This window comes from Cricetulus griseus (assembly GCF_003668045.3).
Source record: "Cricetulus griseus strain 17A/GY chromosome 1 unlocalized genomic scaffold, alternate assembly CriGri-PICRH-1.0 chr1_1, whole genome shotgun sequence".
Taxonomy (NCBI): domain Eukaryota; kingdom Metazoa; phylum Chordata; class Mammalia; order Rodentia; family Cricetidae; genus Cricetulus; species Cricetulus griseus.
The window spans coordinates 50320567-50344146 of NW_023276807.1; the positions used below are offsets into that span (position 1 = coordinate 50320567).

Below are 23580 nucleotides of genomic sequence, written 5' to 3' on the forward strand. Positions count from 1 at the left end.
GTATATTATCACCATATTTCACACCCGCTGGAGATCCAAGGATAAAAATGCTACTCGTTCTCCCTGACACAATATAAAACCAAATGGAGCCCTGACTCTGTTATGCACTGCCAGTGATCAACTTCACAGAGTCACAGACATCAGGAGCAGTCCCCAAGGCCCCATAAGGTGATTTTTCTAGCATTACACATTCTCCAAGAGGTAGATGTTATGGTGCTGTTCGAGTGAGATTGAATATCAACCCATTACTAAAAGATGGAAAGTGAATTCAATACACAAGATCAAATGGAGGCTTGTCTCCCTCCTTCCTTCCCTCCCACTCTTTCTCTCTCTCTCCCCTCTGTTCTTCTCCATCTCTTTTCTCCCTCTTTCTCTTAGTGAACCAGCAGGTCTCTGAAGAACTTTCAGACTTTCACAGGCACAGTCAATGTGTGATACTCAACAAATTTGTTTTTAAAGGAACCACTGATAGAATTAGGAAGATGATTTATTTGGCATAGATCTTGTTCAAAGAAAGGAACACTCTTGGAACTCAGTATGAATAAAATTTCAATGTGACTCAAGAGAGAGCATTTTTATACAAGAATTTGATCTATGCAAAGTCATCAGCAATAAACAGGACTTAAAATACTGTTGATGGCCAATGAAAACAAATGAAAGTCAGAAATAATATCACATGCTAGGAACTCAGTCAACTCCCCACTCAGTGAGATAAGTCTTTATTGGTCCACCGGCATAGAATTCAAACTAGCTAGATAAGGTGCAAGGATGGACTTCTGCAAGTAGGTTCTTGTTGCCTGGACACTGAAAAAAAATTAAATCACTTATCTTTATAGAAAAGACTCAAAGCCTCTCCCATTTGTACTGGTTAGTGAAGAATCTTAACCAGACAATTTTCCCTGGAGGGTTCTCAAGAATGTTTTGCATACTAACTAAGCCACAACTCGAGCTGGGTTATATACTTAGCCTAATTAGTGTATGGGGCTGGAGAGATGACTCAGTAGATAAAAGCATTGGCTGCTTTTGCAGAAGACTCAGGTTTAGCTCCCAGCACCCACATGGTGGCTCACAACTGCCTGCAACTCCAGCTCTGACACCCTTTTCCAACTGTAAGCTCTGGACAGAAAGGTCTCTAGCTTAAGTCTTCTCCTTTCTTATAGTGATTGGAGAAGCAATACCTTAGTCTGACTGGGAGGACACACGTTAAATTTGCCTTGCTAAGGAAGAAGGGTCCAGTGACTAGAAGTGATGTTTATATGAGATGTGTTTGTCCTTGGAAGACTTCCTAAGGAAGTAGCAGTCTATAAAAACACACCAACAAACAAGCTGACCCACAGTTCATGTAAAGAGAGGCTTATACCAACGTAATATGCTGAAAATGTTTTATTCATTCGTTTATCCTTTTCCAGTGTTGGCCTGGTATGTGCCAAGCAAGTGTACTACTGTTACACTGGAGCCCTTCAAATTTATTTGAAAGACACAGAGAAAGCAAGAAGGGACAAATGAGTTAGGTCACAGACCTGATGTGAATGGGGTGGAGGAACCATACAGTTTTGGGATTCTCTTTTCCTACGTAGGTGAGAGATGAAGTTTGAGCAACAGGGTTCACAACAGTTTCCTTTACCAGAGAGACACCAGGGCAAGTTCCCTGATCAACAGCTCTGGTTTTCCAATTAGCCTGATGGGCAGCGGTGGGTTTAAAGTTAGCTTTCTTGGGCAAGCAGGCATATGCTCTCAGAAGGGGCAGCATTAACGAGACTGACAATCTCATGAACATGGACCACTAGAATTTCATGACTATCTGTTGCCTCTCGGTTCTCTTGCTCTTTCTATGTGCAGCCATTCATACTAACTTCCTTTCCATGACTGTTTTGTGAGTTTTCTGTGACTCATGAGCTGCTTACTCATTACTCATATCTTATGAGTTTCATCTATTTTGCTTGTTTGTTTTCTAGTGCAGAATTGACTCTTCCCAGCAAATATAGCACATCTCAATAGCAATGGCATGTGCTTATTTAAGTTCTAGAAGGCTTGCTTCAGTGAACCCCTCACTCCAGCCATCCCTGCAGGTAAGACATATTTGCTGACACCTACTGATTGTCAAGGGATCTAGGCTGTGGGAAGATGAAAAATCCATAGAGTCAAGCCTGGAAAGAACTCATACCTTAGTGTTAAAGGGAGACATAGCAGCAATGAAGTGTCACAGGACTGTACTAAACCTTTGTGTCAAGAACAATGGGTGAAGAAAGACATGGTTAATTTTAATAGAGGATGTGGAGGGGAAGGGATGTGGGAAAGACAGTGGTTTGTCGTCTCAGAGGAAGTGGTGTTGAAGTAGCAAAGGTGACATGTTCCAGGCAGAAGGACAGGGAGTAGAGCCCTGATCTGGGTGGCCCACACTATAGGGTGGTGGAGAAGAGATAAATCTTGAATTCTAAGGAGAAGCGAGAAGGATGTGTTTCTGTAGGGGTGATTCTAGACTCTTCATGGCACGAGGATTAGTGTCCTTCTTCCCCATCTAGGAAATGGCTATGGTAACTAAGGAACCTTGTGAGGTGTGGGTACTGGCAGGTTATTGGTAGATGCTCCTAGCAGTGTGTCCTGTACCCAGAAGTCTCCAGAAGAGAGTATCTGGCCTGACTATTCTCTCTGTGATGCTCTCAAGTTCCATGAGAGTCTAGGGAGATGATGAATGGGGTTTGGCTTTATCAGACAAGGTCATTTATGGAAGAACTCATAACTAGTGGCATCTGGAGAAACAGCCTGATGACCAGCTTAACTTGGACAGATAGCTGTACCTAAGCGTACTCTGAAATTTCCTGAAAATAAATAATAATATTGATAATAAACTTCATTAGTCCTTCCCAATTGTAAAAAGATGTGTCATTTTATGTTTAACATTTGGGAAAGTAAGGAAATCTGGCATATATATGTATATGTGTATACATACATACATAATATGCATATGTCTCTACATATTTAAATGTGTGATAAACACATACACACAAACCTTGGGGTTTTCTGTCTAGAACAAAGCTTGCCTGTGACAAGGTGCCTATGGCATAAAACCCTGAACTCTCAGCTGCTTGGCTAGGTGGGCCCAGGAAACAGTGAATTGACTTTGTTTGGGGCTGACAAAGCGACAGTGGGAAACGTCTGGAGACAATTTGTGCTGCCAGCATCTTCAAAACTGAGAGAAGACAGAGGGAAAAATATGACCCTGGGCACAGCTGGTGGTGTGAGGAAACGATGATTCAGTTTGTGTCTTTGACTGGGGTGGTGCATTGTTTAAAATGGTGCCCAGTAATCCCTTCAGCATTGGGACAGAAACAAGTCTTGTCAATAAATTAGAGCGGATGTGGGGAAATCACTCCCAGGGTGAGGTCCAGGCCTGAAAGAGTCCCATGAGGTCAGTGCCCACAAAAGCAGCTGTCAAAATTTGCATTCGCCTACTTGCTCTCTGGCTCTGAAAGGATATAAATCCGTATAATACAGCCCCAAAGACCCCTGCTCTGCTTGTCTGATGGCTGTGTGCTGAGGACAGGGGCAAGGGTGTTCCACGAGAGGGACTGGACAGGCTTGATGGACAGCCCCTAGCTTCGTTACAACATGGCTACCCTGGGCATCATCTCCAGACTTCTGAAATCCCCCTGGAAACATTTTATTCCCCATTAAAATGTCCCATCCAGTCAAAAGTACCATCTTACCATTATAAATAATCAACTTCTAGTGAAACTGAGGGCAAAGAGATTTCAGTATGTATCTACTTAACAGGGAAGTATCTGCACACTGTGAAAACCTTGAGGATGTTTAAATGTGGATAAAGTAAAATCTCTTTCCCTCCATATTTCCTACCTAAATCCAATTCCTCATAAATAGCTGTTAATCATTTTTTGTGCATTCTCTCAAACACTTTTATTATGCATAGAATACAGTAGTTCAAGCCTGCCACTTAGCAGTCATGCTAAATATTCAAGTTTCTTACCTTTTCTTTCTTTCTTCCTTTCTTTTCTCCTATATTTCTTTCTTCCTTCCTTCCCTTCTATTTATTTATTATTTTAGTTTTCTTGTTTTGAGATAGGGTTTCTCTGTGTCCTGGCTGTCCTGGAACTTGTTCTGTAGACCAGGCTGGCCTGGAACTTACAGAGATCCACCTGCCTATGCTTCCCAAGTGCTGGTATTAAAGGTGTGCACCACTACCGACAGGTTAGTTTCTTAACTTTTCTATAACTCAGTTGTGTCATCTTTTTAAAGATTTACTTATTTTATTTTATGTGCATTAGTGGTTTTGTCTGCATGTATGTATATGCTACCTATGCATGCTTTTGGTCCCTGAAGTGGCCAGAGGAAGGCATCAGATTCCCTGGAACTGGATGTAGTTACAGGTGTCTGGGAGCCACTACCTGAATTCTGGGAACCAAACCCTGGTCCTCGCCAAGGATAGCAAGTGCTCTTAACCACTGAGCCATCTCCACAGCCTCAGTTCTGTCATCTTTAAAATAATACTACCTCATAGGGTGTTACAAGGATTTAATAGACTTATACACAAGCACACATAGGATTTATGTCTGATATGTAAAAGACACTAAATACTCACACACAAAGTCAGAATTAAATATTATTTTGACATAGATAAGCCTGAGTTGGGTTTGGGAGCAGGGAAGGTTGGATTTTCAAGAATTCCTACTTTTAGAGATGCCTCTCTTTGAAGGGAGAGAGGGTTTTGTCATCCCCCTGTGGTGGTTAAGGACACAGACTTGGAGGCCAGAGAAATCGCATGATCCTCTGCTTGCTGTCAGTATGATACCCACCATACTTCTCTGAACTTCAGATTTTGTCTATGTGATGGGGACAAATGATTCATTTTAAGGATCATGGGAATGCACAGGCATAACACTGTCTGTCTCAGATGGATGGTTTAAACAGGGTGGGTATGGTGGCAGGAAGCAAAGGGCATCTACGTTCTTTTCCAAATTTACCCAGGAGACAATGGGGAACAGAAAAGAGCAGAGAAGCTAAGACAGGAGAATGGACTTGGGTTGCACTGAAAGTGGCTGATTTGGCACAACGATTTCATTTCACTATTTATTTTGTTTGTGACCTTCAGCAAGCCATTATTCATAGGTGACAATAGGCTTTCATCAGACAAAGTATACTTTCAAGAACACTCACCTGGTTGGTACCCTTTGAGTGAGAATGAGCAGGTATCATTGGCATTGGGTTAGCATTGGTTTCTGGGTAGGAAACCAGGGGCTCAGAAGGTATAGGTCTTTGGCCAAGGTCACCTAGTACATGGCAATTCCACACAGTGAAACTACTGCTCTGGATCGCTGGCAATATCCTGAACAGAGTGTCTCAGGCTACACAGGCTACACAGCCTTTGGGGTCAAGTGTGGGACCTCAAAACAAGACTGCCAGACTAAAAAACATCTTTAGACATCCTCACCTCTACCTCACCTCCATGACTGTTCAATGCAGAGTCCTTTTTATGATCCTGAGTGGCCGATGAATGTAATAATACTGATTGTGATTATGGAGGCCAGAACAAAAGCCATTCCCCCCCTCACCAAGATGATCTGTGTTTGGAGAGGTGAAGTTTTCCCTCTACATCCCATCCACACATTTTGAATTAGGAGCGATTCTGCCTGCGAAACACGGTCAATTTATCTACAACAGTGTTTGGGAGGAAGAGGATAATGGAAATTTTAATGAAAACGCCAACGCAATGAGACTAGGAATCGGTTCTTTTGCAATAGGAAGCAGCTACTTTGCTCAATAGGCGACAAAAAACCTTTAGCTTGTGTTCATGAAAATTATGACCGACCCCGGCTCCACTGAGATTTAACCAAGAGGAAATAAAAAGAATCTTAAGAGTTCAGAGGCAGTTCACTTGGAAGTTGCTTTCCAGACTTCAAGAACATTTCCATTTTTCAAAAGGGCACACAAAGAAAGAGGCTGGGGCTGGGTTCCTGTGCCAAACACAGGTTCCCTGAATCCTAGAACTGTGTGAGAAAAATGTGTTGCTGGTTGTTTGTGCTTTATGGCTCATGGCTATGAGGCAGTAGGTCTGATTGTCACACACTGGGGTCATGGCATCTGGCACAGGTCTGAGCCACTGTCTTAGTTAAGGTTTCTACCTCTGTGATAAGCACCATGCCCAAAAGCAACTTAGGGAGGAGAGGGTTTATTTCAGCTTACAGCTCACAGCCCACCATAAAGGGAAGTTGGGGCAGAAACCTGGAGGCAGGAACTGATGCAGAGGCCCTGGAGGCACACTGCTTACTGGCTTGCTTCCAGTGGCCTACTCAACCTGCTTTCTTATACATGCCAGGACCACCTACCCAGGGGTGGCACTTCAGACAATGGGCTGGGCACTCCTACATCAATCATTAATTAAGAAAAGGCTCCACAGGCTTGTCTAGTGGCCAATGCTGTGAAGGCGTTTTCAGATTATGGTTCCTTTTTCTCAGATAACTCTAGCTTGTGTCATGTTGACAAAAGTACTGACAGGACAGAATTGAACAAGACTGAGCAGCATCCGAGACGTGTTTTTCCACTGAGGCCTATGTATGGTGTGTCTCTTTGCCGTTTAGAGCAAAGGAAGATAAAAGGGAGATATGCATGGCTAAGTGACCAACCGACCAAATGCCACAGCTGATAATGCCACAGTGCATTAGGAGAACTAGAGGCCTAAAGGAGACCTACACACTCAGGGAGCACTGGCATTCAGTGGCAGGGCAGTGTCACCCATTGTGTTTTGAATACACAATATCTGCCAAAGGCTCATGTGCTTGAACATTTTGTTCCAAACTGGTGGCACTGTTTTGAGAGACTATGGACTCTTTAAGAGGTGGGACCTCACTGAGGGAAAGTGGGTCAAGGTGGACAGGCTTGAGGTTCTCGTCTGGATCCACTTACTATCCACTGTTCCCCATTCCACTATGGAGCTGCCTGATGCCATGCCTGTCTCACCATGATGGGACTGTATTATATCCCCAACTGGAAGCTAAAATACCTTACCCGTAAGTCTCTTTTTGTCAGGTATTTTGGTGAGAAAGATGAGAAAAGTAATTAGTGTGTCCATCCAGTCTTCCACAAAAAAGATCAAATAGTTTCCCAGGAGTGGTTTCATCACAGCTCCTTGTGGCAGACGTGGATGACACTCAACTCCGTCCCCATTCTTTCATTCCTGATTATATTCACAGCTACCATTCTATTCCCAAAAGAGGAGGGGCAGCCAAGATTTCAAACAAAACTGTGTTCAAAGCCTGCCTGGTTGTCAGGGTGCTTATAAGACCAATTACAGTCACAATCAACTAGAAATAGAGTCTGCTGGAAATTCTGTTCTCCCTAGTTGGTGTATTTTCATGGTTGTATGGAGGAGTGGCCCCAAGTTCTCCCCATTGCTCTACTTTTCAATCAACTTTCTGACCCTTCTCATTCAAAGGCAGAAATTATTTCCCTGCCCATGACTCTGGATTTGGCTGTGTGACTTGCTTTGGCCATGACTGTTGATGGAATTTTTTTGTTCCCACCATCTGCTCCCAAATAACCATCATGGAGACTTAAGATTACTTATAAATGCTCGGTCAATACCTCAGGCTTGTTGCTATCTAACTCTAACATTTAAATTAATCCATTTTTTTAATCTATGCTTTTTCACTTGCCTCGGTACCTTTTCTCAGTATGGCCTGTCTTTGCATCTTCCTGAAACTCCTTTTACTCTGCCCTCCTCTTCCCATCATTCTCAGTTTGGCTCTCCTATCTAACTTTATTCTGTTCAGCTATTGGCCAGTCTGCTTCTTTATTAATCAATGAGAGTAATAAATATTCACAGTGTAAAGAAGGATTCTTCCACAGCACACAGCATAATGACAAACATGATATAAACTGAAACTGAAATGCAATTGCAGGATAGGCATTCTATCTCTTGAGGTTCTCAGAAACATGCTGCTGGTATAGGAAGACACCAGGGCTAACAACCATTTGTGTGATGAGAAAAATGTGGTTTCTTTGTTCCAGTCAACAATATGCCAACAATCAGAAACATGAATGACCCATACTAGACCATCCAACCTCCCGTCAGCCTTCTGGGTGAGTGAGCCCAGTAGGGTCAAGAAACACTCAGCAAGGTGGTTGTAGTGGTACATGTCTTTAATACCAGTACTTGGGAGGCAGAAGTAGGAGGATTCTGTGAGTTTAGGGCCAGCCAGTCAACAAAGCAAATTCCAGGATAGCTATGGCTGTTACACAGAGAAACCATGTCAAAAACAACAACAACAACAACAACAACAACAACAACAAAAAACCCTGATAGAATTCTTGTTGTTTCAAGCCATTGGATTTTGCAACTTTGTTACTTGGCATTAAAAAAAAAGAAAACTATAGTTCTTCATGTGAGTTGCTTCTTCCTACTTGAAAGGCAGATGAAAGACTAAAGGCAGAATGGCAACTTCCCAATGACCACAGGCACAAATGTCCTGCAGAATGATAGAAGGGCCTGAAAAATGGTGATTCTGTAGAAACCACAGCAGTCCCAATACTGTCTGCTCAAGACTGTGTTTAGTGAGAACAGTAAAACCATGTTTCTAACCACCTTGCCCTATGTATTCTTAGCTTATTAAAATCTATGCTAGTGTAGATTTCCTGAAAAATTTAGCGTACGATTGTATGTAGCCAAGAAAAGGGCAGCCAAAGACCAGAGGGGGGTAGCGGGCAGAGGCCTGGGGCAGGTGCAGGACTGTTCCTGTAGAAATGTAAGTGATGCCACTGCCACCTCCATGACCCATGCTATTAGAGAATGAATATCAGAATTTCCTTCACAGCCAACCAAGAGGCAGAGGTCTCAATCTCTGTGCCTATCCCATGTCTATTCACACACGCCCACTTCTGCCTCAGGCTCTTCCCTGGATCTCTATTTGGTAGACCCCTGAGTTGTATTCACTTTCTCCTCAGTCAGTTGGTAAGACTGGGATTCCTGGTCTAGGGTTATAGGAACAGCCAAGCCTGTGATGCTCAGATCAGGACAAAGAGACACAACAGTTTGTGATTCAGATATTCACAGGGCAGGGGAGAAGGACACCACAGGCCATGTAGGGCCACATGAGTACCAAGCAGAAAAGCTGAGTGTTCGGCTTCCTTTTCTTGCCACTGTGACCAAAATACTAGACAGAAGCAACTTCAGGGAAAAGACTTGGATTTTGACTACAGTTTGAGCAGACTTGGTTCATGGCAGCGGGCGCTTATGGCTGGTCACATCAAAGTGACAGACAAAAAGCAGAGTGCTACACAGGACACTGGCCAACTGTAGCTCTCAAAGCCTGCTGGAATACCCTGTAGCTAGGCCTCACATCCTAAAAGGCCTCACAACCTCCAGAAACAACACCACAAACTGAGGAGAGTGTGCTCAAACACAGGAGCCTGTGGCAGAAAGACACACTAATACAGGGCCTCCAGGAAGCCAGAGGTAAAAGTGAGGTGCTCCATCTGGTTGACTTTTTTGAATAGCTCCATGTGCTGCCCCAGGACAGAAGCCTTCTAGTCAGCACATAGACCCACAATAGGGAGGACAGTCTAGGTGGAAAAGCCATTCACTAGAACAGAGAGAGGAGAAGCCTTGAGATTTGGTCATTTGAAGCCCTTTTGGTTTGGATGGATGTCAAGGTAATACATTGCAGAGTTTTAATGCAGACTTTGTCATCTGCCAGAGGTAAGCAAGTTCCCCCCTGAAAAGGGGTCTAATTGGGAAGCCTGATTTCATCTTACTGGTTCTTTTGTTTTGTTTTTTTGTCACACATCTGCCTTTATTGTAAACAGTAGGTGGGACACTTGTAGCAATGGTAAGAAATTAATTTACAAAAGCAGGGACTTGGTGAAGCTGCCTGATGGGTACCCTTGGAGGCTCATACATAGATGCCAACCAAGAGCAGGAAGAAGAGGACTCCAAAGTCCATGAAGAGTGACGCCACCAAGGAAATGGGGTGCTCTTTGTAAATATCACATGTGTACTCAGTGGAGGTGACCTTGTAAATGAAGAACCAGGCGATGAAGAACATGCTGATTGCCAGAAGTACCACAGTCAGGTGTGGGAAGACAGCTGGGTTGACCAGGCTGGTGTACCGACTCATGGCCTGGAGCTCCATTTTGCCCCACACACGATAAACCACTGGAAGAACACGTTGGCCCGTCTTACTGTTTTATGGCTCAGGAAGGCAAGCTCTATGGATTAGAATGGTTGGTGAATGAGCAACGTTTCACCTTTTATTATTCCTTATCCATATAGATATTCCCCCACCTCACAATTACTGCTTTTAAATAACAGCAGTGGCAAGACTATGGTCCTTCCTAGTACAACCCTCCCTTATCCATATGAAACTGTTCTTCCCTTCTTCTCCAAGAGAAATCTCAGAGTCTAATTGGATGGTGTTCGAAGCTCTGGGCGATGCTTATGCCTCCTATACATCAGTCATAATCCTGCTCAGAGTCCAGTTCCCCAAGGAATAGAGAAACAGTGGGAGAAAGGCAAAGGAGGCCAGGAAATGCATATTCTCTCTCACATATGTATCTGGGAATTGAGGGATATAATCGGCGGTTACTGCCATCACATTGTGAACAGGCAAAGCACAAGAAGGCACAGCAACAAGAAGATGAGGATCAGTGGGTGGGGCAGGGATACCATACAGATGGACTCGATGTGTGGAGAGCCCCAGAGCAGACACCAAAGGAAGGATGAACAAAGGGTCTAAGGCTGCACTGCATAAGAGTCCACTAGTGGCTTCCAGAACCATCCAAGGAAGACTCTGCAGGGAGCCAGCTAGACAGTGGAACAAGAGCCAGCAAAACATGTTAAAAGTCACAAAACAGTCACTGCATGCTGTCTCTCATTCACTGAGAACAATGCACTTGCTACTGTGGGAGTGGGCATGGAAAGGAGGGTAAAAGAACACAAATGGTTGAAGGCAAGGATGTAATGATAGCACTAGACCTAAGATAAATGATAAATAGGTGTTTTGGGGGGGAACAATTTACACAGAAAAATACAAAGAACAGCAGAAGCGTTTCCCTGTCCCTTCTACCAGATCCACTGACCCACCAGAAAGGATCTGAGCAAGCGAGACCATGCCTTATGCCTTAAGCTTCCTTCTTTCCACTTCCTTCCACCTGAAGCCACACCCAAAGGGGTGTGGCCACATTATAGGTTCACAGACTAGCTGCCTACAAATGGTATGGAAAGGAAACAGGGCTACTGGAGGTAGAATAGTACACATAGCCGCAGGGGTATGGGGTGGCGGACAATCAGCAACACATTGTGTTGGAATGCCATATGGGAACCTAATACGTTGTATGCCAATTTAGAAATCAAAGATAAGGACTGGCATTTGTTGTCAGTTGTTTTCTTAGTTTTAACCATCATTCCTGGGGTAGGTAGAAATCTCAACATAGTTTTAATTCTCATTTCCCTGACTTTTAAGGATGTTGAACTTTTTAAAGTTTTTAGGGCCCATTTTCATTCCTTCTTTTGAAACTGAAAACAGTGAAACTGTTAGAAGAAAACATAGTCCTTGCCAGGAATGGTAACTTATGTCTTTAATCCCAGAACCTGGGAGTCAAAGGCAAGTGGATCTCTGTGAGTTCAAGGCCAGTCTGGACTACATAGTGAGTTTCAAACCAACCAGAGTTGTATAATGAGACCCCATCTGTGGTGGTTTGAAAAAAAATGGCCCCTAGAGGGAGTGGTCCTATTAGGAGATGTGACTTTGTTGCTGTAGGTGTTGCCCTGTAGAAGGAAGTGTGTCACTGTGGGGTGGGTTTTTTGGTCTCTTCTGCTCAAGCTATACTTGGTGTGATAGACAGTTCACTTCCTGCTGCCTGAGGATCAAGTTGTAGAACTCTCAGCTCCTTCTCCAGCACTATGTTTGCCTGCTGTCTGCCTGCATGCCACCATGCTTTCTGTCATGACAATGATGGACTAAACCTCTGAACTGTAAGCCAGCCTCAGATAATTTTTTCCTTATAAGAGTTACTGTGGTCATGGTGTCTCTTCACAGCAATACTAACCCTAACTAAGATGGTGTCTCAAAAAACAAAGAAAATGTAGGCAGTACCCTACAAGATATAGGCACAGGAAAGTGTTCAGTGAGATATATTTGGATATACATGAATATGTAAATATCACACACACACACACACACACACACACACACACACACACACACACATATACGAAGAATTCAGCAAGGTAGGAGAAAAGAGCCTGCTGATCAAGAGCTACCCTCATCTGGGGAAGACAACAAATTCGAATGAGAACTAGCAGCTTGCTCAGAGCCTCTACTGAGTTTCCAGAAAACACAAGAACTTCCAAGGCCCAGAGAAGTTGAAGGATTCCATCCAGGTCACACAGGCAGTGAGTAGCAGGGCCAGTTCCTCCCAGTCTGGCATGGCATAGCAAACTGCAATGGAGTAACTTCTAGGAAATAATGCCTACGCCGACTTCCCTCTCGGTGAAAGAAAAGAGCTACTGTCTGCATACAATGAAGTCATTTGATTTCCTCGTGCCTCCAACAGGCAAGCTCCCCTATCCTGTCATCTGCTTCTCAGCTGAACTTGAAAAGGGATTTTCTCTTATAAATATATCTTAAGCACTGTGTGGTGGACAGGATAATTAACTGGAGGTCAGGGGGCTTAATTCATCTCTTGGCTTGCTAGTGACTACTTTGGTCAGTGACTACTGGATTTTGAGTAAGCTACTTCATCCCCAGGGACCCTCAGTAGTTGCATCTGCAAAATGATAGTGTTCACTTGGGTCTATTGTTCTCTGGTTCAACCCTGGAATGCTAAGAATACATGGTTTATGCCTGAGGGACCGATACAGAGAAGATCAAATGGGCAAGATTTAGTCCCTCGCTATAGCTTAGTTTTACATACCGGGGTTCCCAAGCTATAAAAACCCTAAACCATGTAAAGAATTATCCAGACCCTGATAATCTCTGATTCCAAGACAGTTGATGGTTCTAAAGATAGTTTGTGCCCGAATGCCTCAAATGAATATAATTTTGGATGGACTAAAAATAAAGAATGCTGGTTTGGGTTTCTTGTTTTTTTGTTATTTTTTTTTTCAGAACAGCATAGAGAGAGTGGACTGAGAAAAACTATTTTGTGAATAGGGAATTATGTGGCTTTCCTGCCAAGATTTATTACATAAGCATGATTTGTCCTCAGCAGCCCCAGCCCTGGTTGAAGCTTTACTGCATGTACATCTGCCTGAAGGATGTGTGCTGGGAGAGTCTTATAGTCAGAACCCACACACATTCCTGCATGGAGCTTGGCAGACCTTCCAAGGAAGTTAGTGGGAAAAATGAAAGTTACATTCCTTGTTTCTGCCTCTAGAATCTTAATCATATTAGGAATTTATTTACCCACTAGATAAATGCTGGTTATTGTGACAGTAAGCTAATTTAAAAATATAATTTTAGAGAAATATTTAAGCAAGTGGACTCACCCAGTGTTAGTCCAGAACAGCTGTTCAATGGTCTGGTAAATGTAAGGACTATAAAGAAACTGACATTCTCATGATGTATTGCTTGGTATCAATGGAAAATGTTCTCTAGGGCTCAGACATTGGGACAATAAAATACAAGGAGCCAAGGTAACATTTAGAGAGTGAAATATTAGAATCTAGGTAACTGGAAGTTTTCTTTCATTGTTTGTAGATGAGCACCCTGGAAGGTCCCACTAAGACTGTCTTCAAGTGAGTGAAGGTATTTTGTAAATTTCACCATCATTTCTCTTGTCCCTGTAGAAACAAGGGATGAGGTTTACTTGTGCCTATTTCAATATGAATGACTAGAGAAGATCTTTATTGTCTTGATAAGTGTAGGAGGAGCACGTGGAGAATTGTTATCAGAATACCACATCCATACCAGGTTGGATGTTTTAAGAAGCCCTTTCTTATGCCTATGTGAACAGATAGAGAGCCTTAGTCAGGTGTGATAGCTCAAGTCTGTAATCCAGAACTTTGTGGAAGAGAACTGAGACAGGAGATTGCCATGAGTTTGAGTCTCCCCAAGGATACCTAGCAAGACCTGGACTCAAAAACAGAAAGGGAAGAACTGTCCATATAGAAGTAGAAGTGACAAGAGCAGGATAAGGTGTACCTACAGAATGAGAAAGACCTGCCAGCAAGGACAACTTTGGGGGTATGTTAGCCTTGACAAGGACCTGGATGAGATCATCTAGTGAAGAACTGCATGCCAAGACTGTATATAATAGCTTGGGGCCCTGGAGATTTAAAGAGCTTTGAGATCTGGCCCTTATCAACCAGGGCTTTAGATTCCTTCAGACAGTCCTGAAACAACTCAGCTAGACACAAAGGCCAGATCACCAATTTGTTTATGGATAACAAGAATGAACACATATGCTCATTCTGGATTGATGACAGCTCATGAAAAAACTGACGATGGAGACAAACTGCTAGACCAGGGTGAGAGGGTCCTTTGGATTTGTCCATGTTATGGAAGTCAGAATAAATGCTTGTGAAGATTCTCAGACGTCTGCTCTTGATAAGGTTTCCAAACATTCTTCAGTGAACTCAGACCTGCCCTCAGTGGTCCCATGTGCATGCTTTTATTTTGCCACTAGAGTCAAGCTGCCTGGTCATTAAAAGTCATTTGGTAACCATAGAATCAGACCCATTTCTCTTGGAGAAATATTTCGTAGAAAACCTAGGAAGTACATCTAACCCATTTCCTGTATCTCTGATGAGTAGATCCATCAGTGTTGCCCAGCTACCACTTTCCTCTCCTGGCACAGTTCTAAAGGAACCAGACCACTCCGTCCCTTGACTCATTTAGTGTACCACTCACCATGCTACCTCCTCTTTGAATGGTCCATTTGTACTTTAAAGCATTGATCACTCTGATTCCCGCATATTCTAGGATATCTGGAGAACTTTGTAGTGCATTCTCATTTGTGTCTTTTCATTTGTTTATTGTCTTCTGTGCTTGGAATTGAACCCAGGGCCTTCCATATACAAGTGAAGTGTCCCACCAGTGAGCTACTCTCTCTGGCTCGGCTTCAGGATGCCTATATTGATATTTTCAAGAGGTTGGAGGGAATCTGTGTATGAAAGAATTGTGGAGCAATAAATGGGTCCCCCCAAATATGGTATCTTCCCTAAATTTACTAGATCTAGACTTGGATACAAACAATATCCCAAATATGATATGATCCCATATTTCTTGACATTTGATTTTCTTCTTGCTGTGCTAATGTCCTTTTTAGAGCCATTTCCAGTTCAACTTTGAACATAAAGAGAACCATGTTGCTAGAATACTGCTCTCCCATGCTCCACCCCTTCCCACAGGGATTCTGCCAGGGGCTGAAGAGTGATGCTGTGGGCCACTTACAAATCCTCTCCTCTCTTTCCCATCTATGGGTCACTTGAATTTACCCTGTTGACCTTGCCATGATGGTTTCCATCCTCATTTTCCTGCCTGCAGAAAGGGTAGTTGAAGCAGTCTCAAGTCTCCGTCAGCTCCAGGTTCTCAGGAGGATTCCCTCAGCACAAAGAAGCTGAAATTGCATGCACTGACAATGGCTTTTGTTTCTGTCCTCGCCATTCTGAGGCTGCCTCGTCATTCTCTAGGTATCTGAAGCAGAATGAAAGGGCCCCCTGTGGGCTTCATTTCAGTTGCTCTCTGTGCCATTTTTCAGGGACCAGTCTCTGGTCCATCCCCCATGCACAAGTGTCCCTTCAGTCCTCGGAAGCTTGCAACCCACACAGAGCATTCTAATTAAAAATGTGCATTTTGAGAAAAATGTGCAGTCACACCCCCATACAGTGGAAGAAAGGATCTCTGTGAGCTCCCCGTAGATAGAGAATGAATCTCCTGTCAGAAAGAGATTGTCTATTCTGCCAGTACTTTCTCCAAACTTCAGAATCCTGCCAGCAGAGGACCTTCAGTTTACCAGCCCCATGGGCACAAGAGGAGACTCTTATTACCACCTGTGAGGACCTTCATAGGCGAAAACATATTCATAGGACCAACTGTATGTCTTGCCTGCTGCTCAGTGTCATGAAGGATCCAAACATAACATGTGGTAGACTCTTAATGAGTCAGACGTGGTTTGGATGGAGGTTCTAGAGTGTGCAAACTCAGTGGCCTCTTTGAACATCACAATCTTCATCTGGAAACAGAGGTGGATGCTAAGTTGGTTCATGATGACTTCAAGAAGTAAGGCATGCAAAGCACCTGAGTGATTCCACTCAGAGCTTAGTAACTGCTAGCTACTATCATGATCAAAAGTGGGGGGATGGCATTCACTCAGTGGGCCTTGGTCAAGAGCCTTTCATATTTCAGTCTCCATATTAGGACACTGGCTATGCATTGCTAAACACAGGAGGCACCAGGGCTGTTCTCACGGAACTTGTGGTCTCATGGGAGACACAGTCTGTATAAAATAAACAAACCTATAAATACACAGTGATGAGTTATGGTAGGTGCTATGAAGGAAATGGATGGGGTCTGCCCATGCTTGTGAAGTTCATGTGGGTATAACCACGTGGGAAGAGATTGTTAAAGAGGAAATACCCTTGTGAGAGAGACACGCAGGGGAGGGAAACACACCGACAACAGGAAACTTGGTTTTGTTATGTTATTGACTCAGAATATTTTAAAGTTTGAGCATTTATTAAGAAATGTCTGCTCCACATCTTATACTTTAGAGCCAGGTAAATGGAACATGAAGAAATGAGTTGCCCCCAGGCATAAAATTAGCTTAGGAGAGTGTGATCTAGAACTCTAAGGTTTTGTTTTCTGTTATAACCTACTTCTTGTTATGTTCCATCTATCAGAACACCTAGGGTTTTCTTAATTAAGCGACAAGAAAAACATAGTATCAGTGTGTCTTTTTCTTTTGTCACTAATAAAGGTCTTCCCTTGACATTTCCAGGAAAAGGAGACTTACGGCAAAGAACCTATGAGAATCCTCCATACTTTAAGCTGTTTGAACTGGAGCCAACTCCTACTTCTCCATCAACATGCTCCCTTTGGTTGTTTCCCATTGCTTATGTGAGTATGTTGCAATCACATTCCCACAAATTCTTACAATACTCTGGAGCCTAGAGCCCAGGGCTGGCTCTCAAGCTTAAAGATCTTAATGTTGGACACCACCCTCCACTGCATATGCCATGGATCACTATGGCAACTCTGCCAGGCTGCTCACTCACACCAACCCAGAGAGGACTCTCACTAGGGACTTGCTGCTGTCACCAACACTTGGGCATAGCACAGAAGAAGTAAGATTCCAGCTAGCTCTAAGGGAGGCAGATGTTACAGATGGACATAGCATGGGCTTAGATGAATCTTGGTTTAAATTTGAATTTAGCTTTCAAAGTTGCTGTCAGGCAAATAAGGAGGTACTTGAGATGATGGATGGAGCACATGAAGACCCTCAAACATGCTTTCTTTACTTGGAGGTACATGTACAACACCTTGTGATAGGCACTGTTTGCAAACATGAACTCGTCCTCTCTTATTCTCCCTGAGAGAAGACTGTACAAACAAAAGAAGTTTCACGGGGTAGTGGGCTATGTACAGAAAGCTTCTTGGAGGAGTACCTTACTGTGGCTGAAATGTATCTATTCATGCCATCTCCCGAGCAGGGTAATACAAACTTCCCTATACTCTTAGTTAGGAAACACCATCTGTGGTGGTTTGGATGAGAATGTCCCACACAAGCTCTGGCACTTGATAGTACTGTTTAGTAAGACCTAGGAAGTGTGTCTTGACTGGAGGAAGCCAAAGTGTCAAAGCTTTGTGACACTCCCAGTTTGCTCTCTCTGCTCTCTGCTGTATTTCACAATGTGAGCTCTCAGCTATTCCAGCTGCTATGCCTTCACCCCACCAACATGTACCCTAATCCCAAATAAACACTTTCTTTTATAAGTTGCCTTGGTCATAATACTGTATCATAGCAACAGAAAAATAACTAACACATTCTCTTTGCTGTAACAATTAATATTAATACTTCCATGGTGTTTATGCACTGGCCATTTGCTGTCTGATATCATCCATTATTGTACTATCACAATCAATCTCTTTAGTAGACGAACACATGGGTTCAAATCTACAAAACTAGTGTGCTTGGCATTCCCAAGAGCTGTACTTCTCTCTGCCTACACTGTTCTTGAGTTTCCTGGCAGCCTTCCTGTGAGCTTCATCCCAGTCATTACTTCTGTTTGGCTTATGAGACCTTTCCTGACCTTGTGAATAACAGGGGGAGCTCTCTCCTGTGGGGGACCCACTGTACTGTCCATAGCTAGAGTTGGAAAGTTCTAGAAGGGCAGAGCCCATATCTTATTCAACTTTACATCCATTACCCATGGTCTATAGCAAGGAAGGAAAAGTAAGAAGGAAAGGGGAAGAGGGCAGGAAGAAGATAAAAGGAAGATGAAAGGAAGGAGGGAAAAGGGAAAGAGAGAGGAAGAGAACCAAAGGAGATGCCATTACCACTTAATTAGTCAATGATTGTATTAAAGCAACTTCTTCATTTTTGGTCCCTGTTCCTAGTGCACATTGCCCCTATCAGGTAGGAAATGCAGCCATGGGAAGATCAATTGGAGTTTAGATTCAAAATGGTTGTTACCCCATGACAATAAAATGGCCATTTGAGGTGTTAGAGGAGACAGGCACCACCGCTTCCTATCATCTTTCATGCTATCAAAAAGCAAAAAGGACTGAACCTGGAGCTGAATTCAGGCCTGATGAACTTGGAAGATGAGAACCAGAGGCCACTGACACCCTGGCTCTCAACTCTGTGGAAAGCGATGAGGCATTGGTGGGAACAGAGAGAGCAGGTGGTAGCTCCTGAGGGATGAAGGGACCAGGGAGAGCTCTCTTGGAGCACACACTTCTCGAACCCAGGTCCCAGTCCTCTGAACTGTTATCTATCAAAGCTTTCCACACTCCATTCCTAGGTCACCTGCTTGATATCTAATTTCCCAACTGCAATCGCACTTGGAGAGACAGCAAGCACTAGGGATGATGAAGTGACAGAAAAATGGAGTGAGAGCAGAGGGCCCACACATGCATTCTTCAAAAATTCCTTTTGAATCTTCAGAGGTCATTTTTACCTTTTCCTAAGGTCAAAAATCTTGAATTCAATTATTTCCTTTGTTAACTTTGTAGCTGTTTATCTTAATGTTGACTGTATTCTGAACAGTTCTAGGCTCAGGAAATAGGGTAATAAGTAGTGGGCTCTACTGTCGTGGAGTGTTGTGGTCTGAATGAAAATGGGCCCCATAGGCTCAGAGGGAGTGGCACTATTAGGAGGTGCCGCCTTGTCAGAGGAAACTCTTGTTAAAGGAAGTTGTGATTTCCAATGGGCTTTGAGGTTTCAGATGCTCAAGTCAGACCCAGTGACTTACTTTCTCTTTCTGCTATCTTTGGATCCAGATGTAGAACTCTTGGCTACTTCTCCAGCACTATGTCAGTCTTCATGCTGCCATTCTTCCCACCATAATATAATGGACTAAATCTCTGAACTGTAAACCAGCACCAATTAAACGTTTTTCCTATATAAGAGTTGTCATGGGCCGGGCAGTGGTGATCCCAGCACTGGGGGGAGGCAGAGGCAGGCTGATCTCTGTGAGTTTGAGCCTGGTCTACAAGAGCTAGTTCCAGGACAGCCTGCAAAGCTACAGAGAAACCCTGTCTTGAAAAAAAAAAAAAAAAAAAAAAGAGTTGCCGTGGTCATATTGTCTCTTCATGGCAATAGAAACTCTAAGACATGGAATATACTTATTTTTATGTTAATGTACAAAATAATAGGTTTCATTAATAATTAATATATCCCCATGCATTTGTCATTGTCCTTTGTACAAATCTGAGTTGGAAATACATTGAATCAAGATGGAGCCCTGTGGACAGGAACTCAAAGATCCTCCCCATCTTTCTGTATCTTTTCCCCCTTTTTGTACTTTGAGAAGCTTGGAAAATACAGGTCACTACTCTCCAAGACACCAACTCATATTCCATATTCTAACGCCTTTCTTTTCAAAACCAATTTCTTTGTACATTTTATTAGAAAAATGTGCTATTCTGCTTGCTCCAATAGACTCCTTTAAATGTAGTATTTCCAAACATTCAACAAAAGCTTCGGCTTTTAAGGAAGGAATGGGGCTTCAAGGCGATACAAGGGAACCGACTGGAGAGGAAGAATAATGAAGCACTGTGGTCTGCCTGGCTCATCTCCTTCCTCATCCCACATCGGAGGTCTTTGGTGTTAAGCTCATCTGGCTTAACAGGGAGTCTGGTTGGATACATATCTGTCACTGGCATAGCTCAGCTCCCAGTACCTGGGGTCCAGCCCAGGGATCCCTCCCACCAACTTCCTCATGTTATGTGTCTCCCCACTCAACCCTGCTCTACCTCTTTCATGATCAAGCCTTTGTAGTCTTGATCTCTCAGTTGAAGACCCACAGAAATTCCTCCTCCCCTATGCACCAGTGGCCAGTATGAGCCAGATTGCCAGAGCCCCTAATGATTGGTTATTGGGCTCTATAACAAGACTCCCATTAATGCTTTGTTGTCAGATGTGCTATCCTCTGTCACACCATTCTGGACCCATCCCATCTTGAGTGTCAGAGCTAGAATGAGGCTGGGGGAGGCAGCTGAAGTGACTGGAACATAAGCTTAAAGCATTACCTACTCTTGAAGGTTGCTCTAGGCACCTGACTCCATCACCTGTTCCTTCATCCTGATAGCAAACCTTCCTAAACCTGTTTGAGATGTAAGGAATCTACACTAGAGCTTTTCAAATTGTTGTTTTTAATGCCTGGGAGGGACCACATGATGACATATAGAAAAATCCTACTGCTGAGGGTGAAAACTTATGGGGGAGAAAAAAGTTTTTTTTTTTTATCAAGTGCAGCCAGTTTTACAGCCAGTGATTAATCTCTTTATGAAAAATAGCAATTTGAACATTGGCAAGAGTAATTACACCTTTTCTTTGTGTGGTAGTTGAGCATTTCCTGCTGTAATAATTCAAGTGAGTGCCTCATTTGGGGAAGCAGAGATGTCAGCACACCATTCGTTTCCTCCGCGTTGGCCCGTTTGTTTCTTCATGAACTCTGCCAGGGTCTGCTACCGGTGATTCATGACACACGTCAACCTGGGTTCTATAGGGCATCTCCAAGAAGGACCTCTGCACAGAGCACATTTCTCAAGTTGGTGACAACTCAGTGACCCAGTGACTTGGTCACAAGGCTCTTTAGCTGTAAGTTTCTCTCTTCTAAGATTTCCAAGGCCATTGTATCTGGAATTGTAAGATATGGAAAAGGAAAAAAAAATCCCTGCAACATGGGTCAGACCTCTTGGGTCCTTATTTCTACTCTGGTTCTAATTTTGCTAAACCAGACCTTTTATCTCTTCATCTATACAGAGAGAAGACTGGGGAGAGTGACACCAGTCAGCTTGAAAATTCCATGGCATCTCTTGATATGACCATCAGGGCTGGCTTCCTGTCTTTGTTTTCCAGAAGATTTCCACAATAGCACTGGCAATCTCCACTCACAGCCAGGTTGCCACACCTGTGATAATTGAGGCAAGTGAAAAGACTCTTGGGTATTCATCTCTTGACCCAACCTCTCAGGATCCCTCCCTTCCTGCTCTACAGCATATCCCTCCTCCATCTTCTCCTCTGCTGGGGCTGCTAACTCAAGCATCCCCAGAGGAGGCCTCTCTGCCAGCTCCCCAGCACCTTCTCCCTCCTGCCAAGGTTTCTGACTCAGCATTACAGTGTAGCATATGGCATCCTGGTCAAGATTACAACTGAAAATTGCTTCTCCCGGTTTGCCCCTTCAGGGTACCAGAACTGTGATGGCAGCTGAAATTGGATTGCTCACACTAGAGAACATTTGACTTTACCCAGAAGAGCTCTTTACCTTGGACTATTAACTTTGCTTGTACATCATCATATATAAATATGGAATTATATATATGCATGAATATTTACAATAAGCAATGCTAATGTTAACAATAATACCATTCTATCACTACAATTGCTTTACTTGTATATGATTATCTAAATATCACTAACCTGTTGAAGTTCTACTCTGAAGAACATATTCAGAATGCTTTTTTCTATGTGTCAACTCTTTCAACTAGTTTTGGAAAGACAAGATAGGGCAGGACTGGGAGGGTACCCATGCTGATGTCAATTGGGCTTAGCATGGCTTCTTCGAAGCCGTGCTAAAAGGGGTAGTGTGGCAGTATTGTGCAGAAGGAAGTGCTTAATGGAGGAGCCACATGTCCTGGATAAGCCAGGAACTGCACAGCCTGTGTGCTACCTACATGCCACGCATGGGTGACGTCTTTGAAGTCCTTTCACACCTCAGAGGGCACAACATGATACTCAAAAAACCTGCCTATTGTCTGTGGTAGACGAAAGTCCCAGACATACAATAATTCCAGTGAAGAACACTGAATTAAAGGACACATGATGGGGCCTCACTTCTATGCCATCTCTGTGGTAAATGAGTTTAAAAATGAAGTCATTTTGGTGAGGATGGAAGAGATGTCATTGGGACTCCTACTGCTGACAGGAAGGTGAATAGAAGAAGATGGAGACCCTGTATATCCTGTTAGACCATCATGAAGCAAATAGCTTCATACAGAAGGGTAAGGTCAAACCCTTTTGGATCCTATACTGACATAACTCCATCCTTACTGAAAAATGGTTAACTCTTAGTCAGGCAAGACTACAATAAATCTCACCAATATCAAATGGATTCCCCCAAATTTCCTGTTAGACACTGTATTTTCCAAATTCATTTTCATGCCAGTAGGAGGTGAGCTCTTTGGGGGATGGTTGGGCCTTATGCCCTCATGAATGGGTTGAACCATTCATAGACTAATAGATTATTACTATAAAGAAATGGCTTTGTTACAGAGCAAACTCATCTGGCTGATTGCTGTGCTTCTTGGGACACCCACTGCTATGGCATGGCCAGCAAGATGGCACTCACTCAATGTCAAGAGACTGCTTCTGCTATGTTCTTGCACTTCCCAGTACATGGAATTTAATAAACCTCTGTATGTTATAGATTATCTAGTCCCAGATATTCTGTTGCAGCAACAGAAAATGCTAAAACAGTGTCCTACCTATCCTCATCCTGGTTTAGCAGTACCCTTGGTCTTTGCTTCCACATAGTGTCCTCCATGTCTCTTTATGTCAGAGCCAGGTTTTCTTTCCAAAGATCCCCCAGCACACCAAGTGCTAAGAACTATTTTTTTCCATCCAGTTTTGTTTTAGAATTTGAGGAAAGAGTCCCTATCAACCTATATGCCTATAGGGTTTTTAGGTACATTTTCCTAAATACACTTAAAAGTCTTTTATTATGCATAAGGATATTTTGCCTGCATGTATGTCTGTGTACATGTGTGTGCTAGATACCTGCAGAAGTCAACAGAGGGTGTTAGATTTCCTAGAACTAGAGTTACAGACAGTTGTGAGCTATCATGCAGGTGTTGAGAGTCAAACCTGGGTCTTCCAGAAGAGCAGCCAGTGCTCTTAACTGCT

General features: G+C 43.3%; 1 protein-coding gene and 1 long non-coding RNA gene across 2 annotated transcripts; one reads left to right on the top strand and one right to left on the bottom strand.

Annotated features, from left to right (window-relative positions):
- Positions 1–1912: 1912 nt before the first annotated feature.
- On the top strand, positions 1913–23103 carry LOC103161859. Its single transcript, XR_003480266.2, has 3 exons — positions 1913–2069; positions 16951–17069; positions 21442–23103. It is a non-coding gene; the product is annotated as an uncharacterized LOC103161859 (long non-coding RNA).
- On the bottom strand, positions 9903–10142 carry LOC100755652 (transmembrane protein 258). The gene has a single exon (XM_027391257.1). The coding sequence runs from the start codon at positions 10140–10142 to the stop codon at positions 9903–9905; it is 240 nt and encodes a 79-aa protein (XP_027247058.1).
- Positions 23104–23580: the final 477 nt, after the last annotated feature.

Bases quoted from the DNA above. Each gene is read 5' to 3' on its own strand.
- LOC100755652 (XM_027391257.1), bottom strand. From the start codon at position 10,142: ATGGAGCTCCAGGCCATGAGTCGGTACACCAGCCTGGTCAACCCAGCT.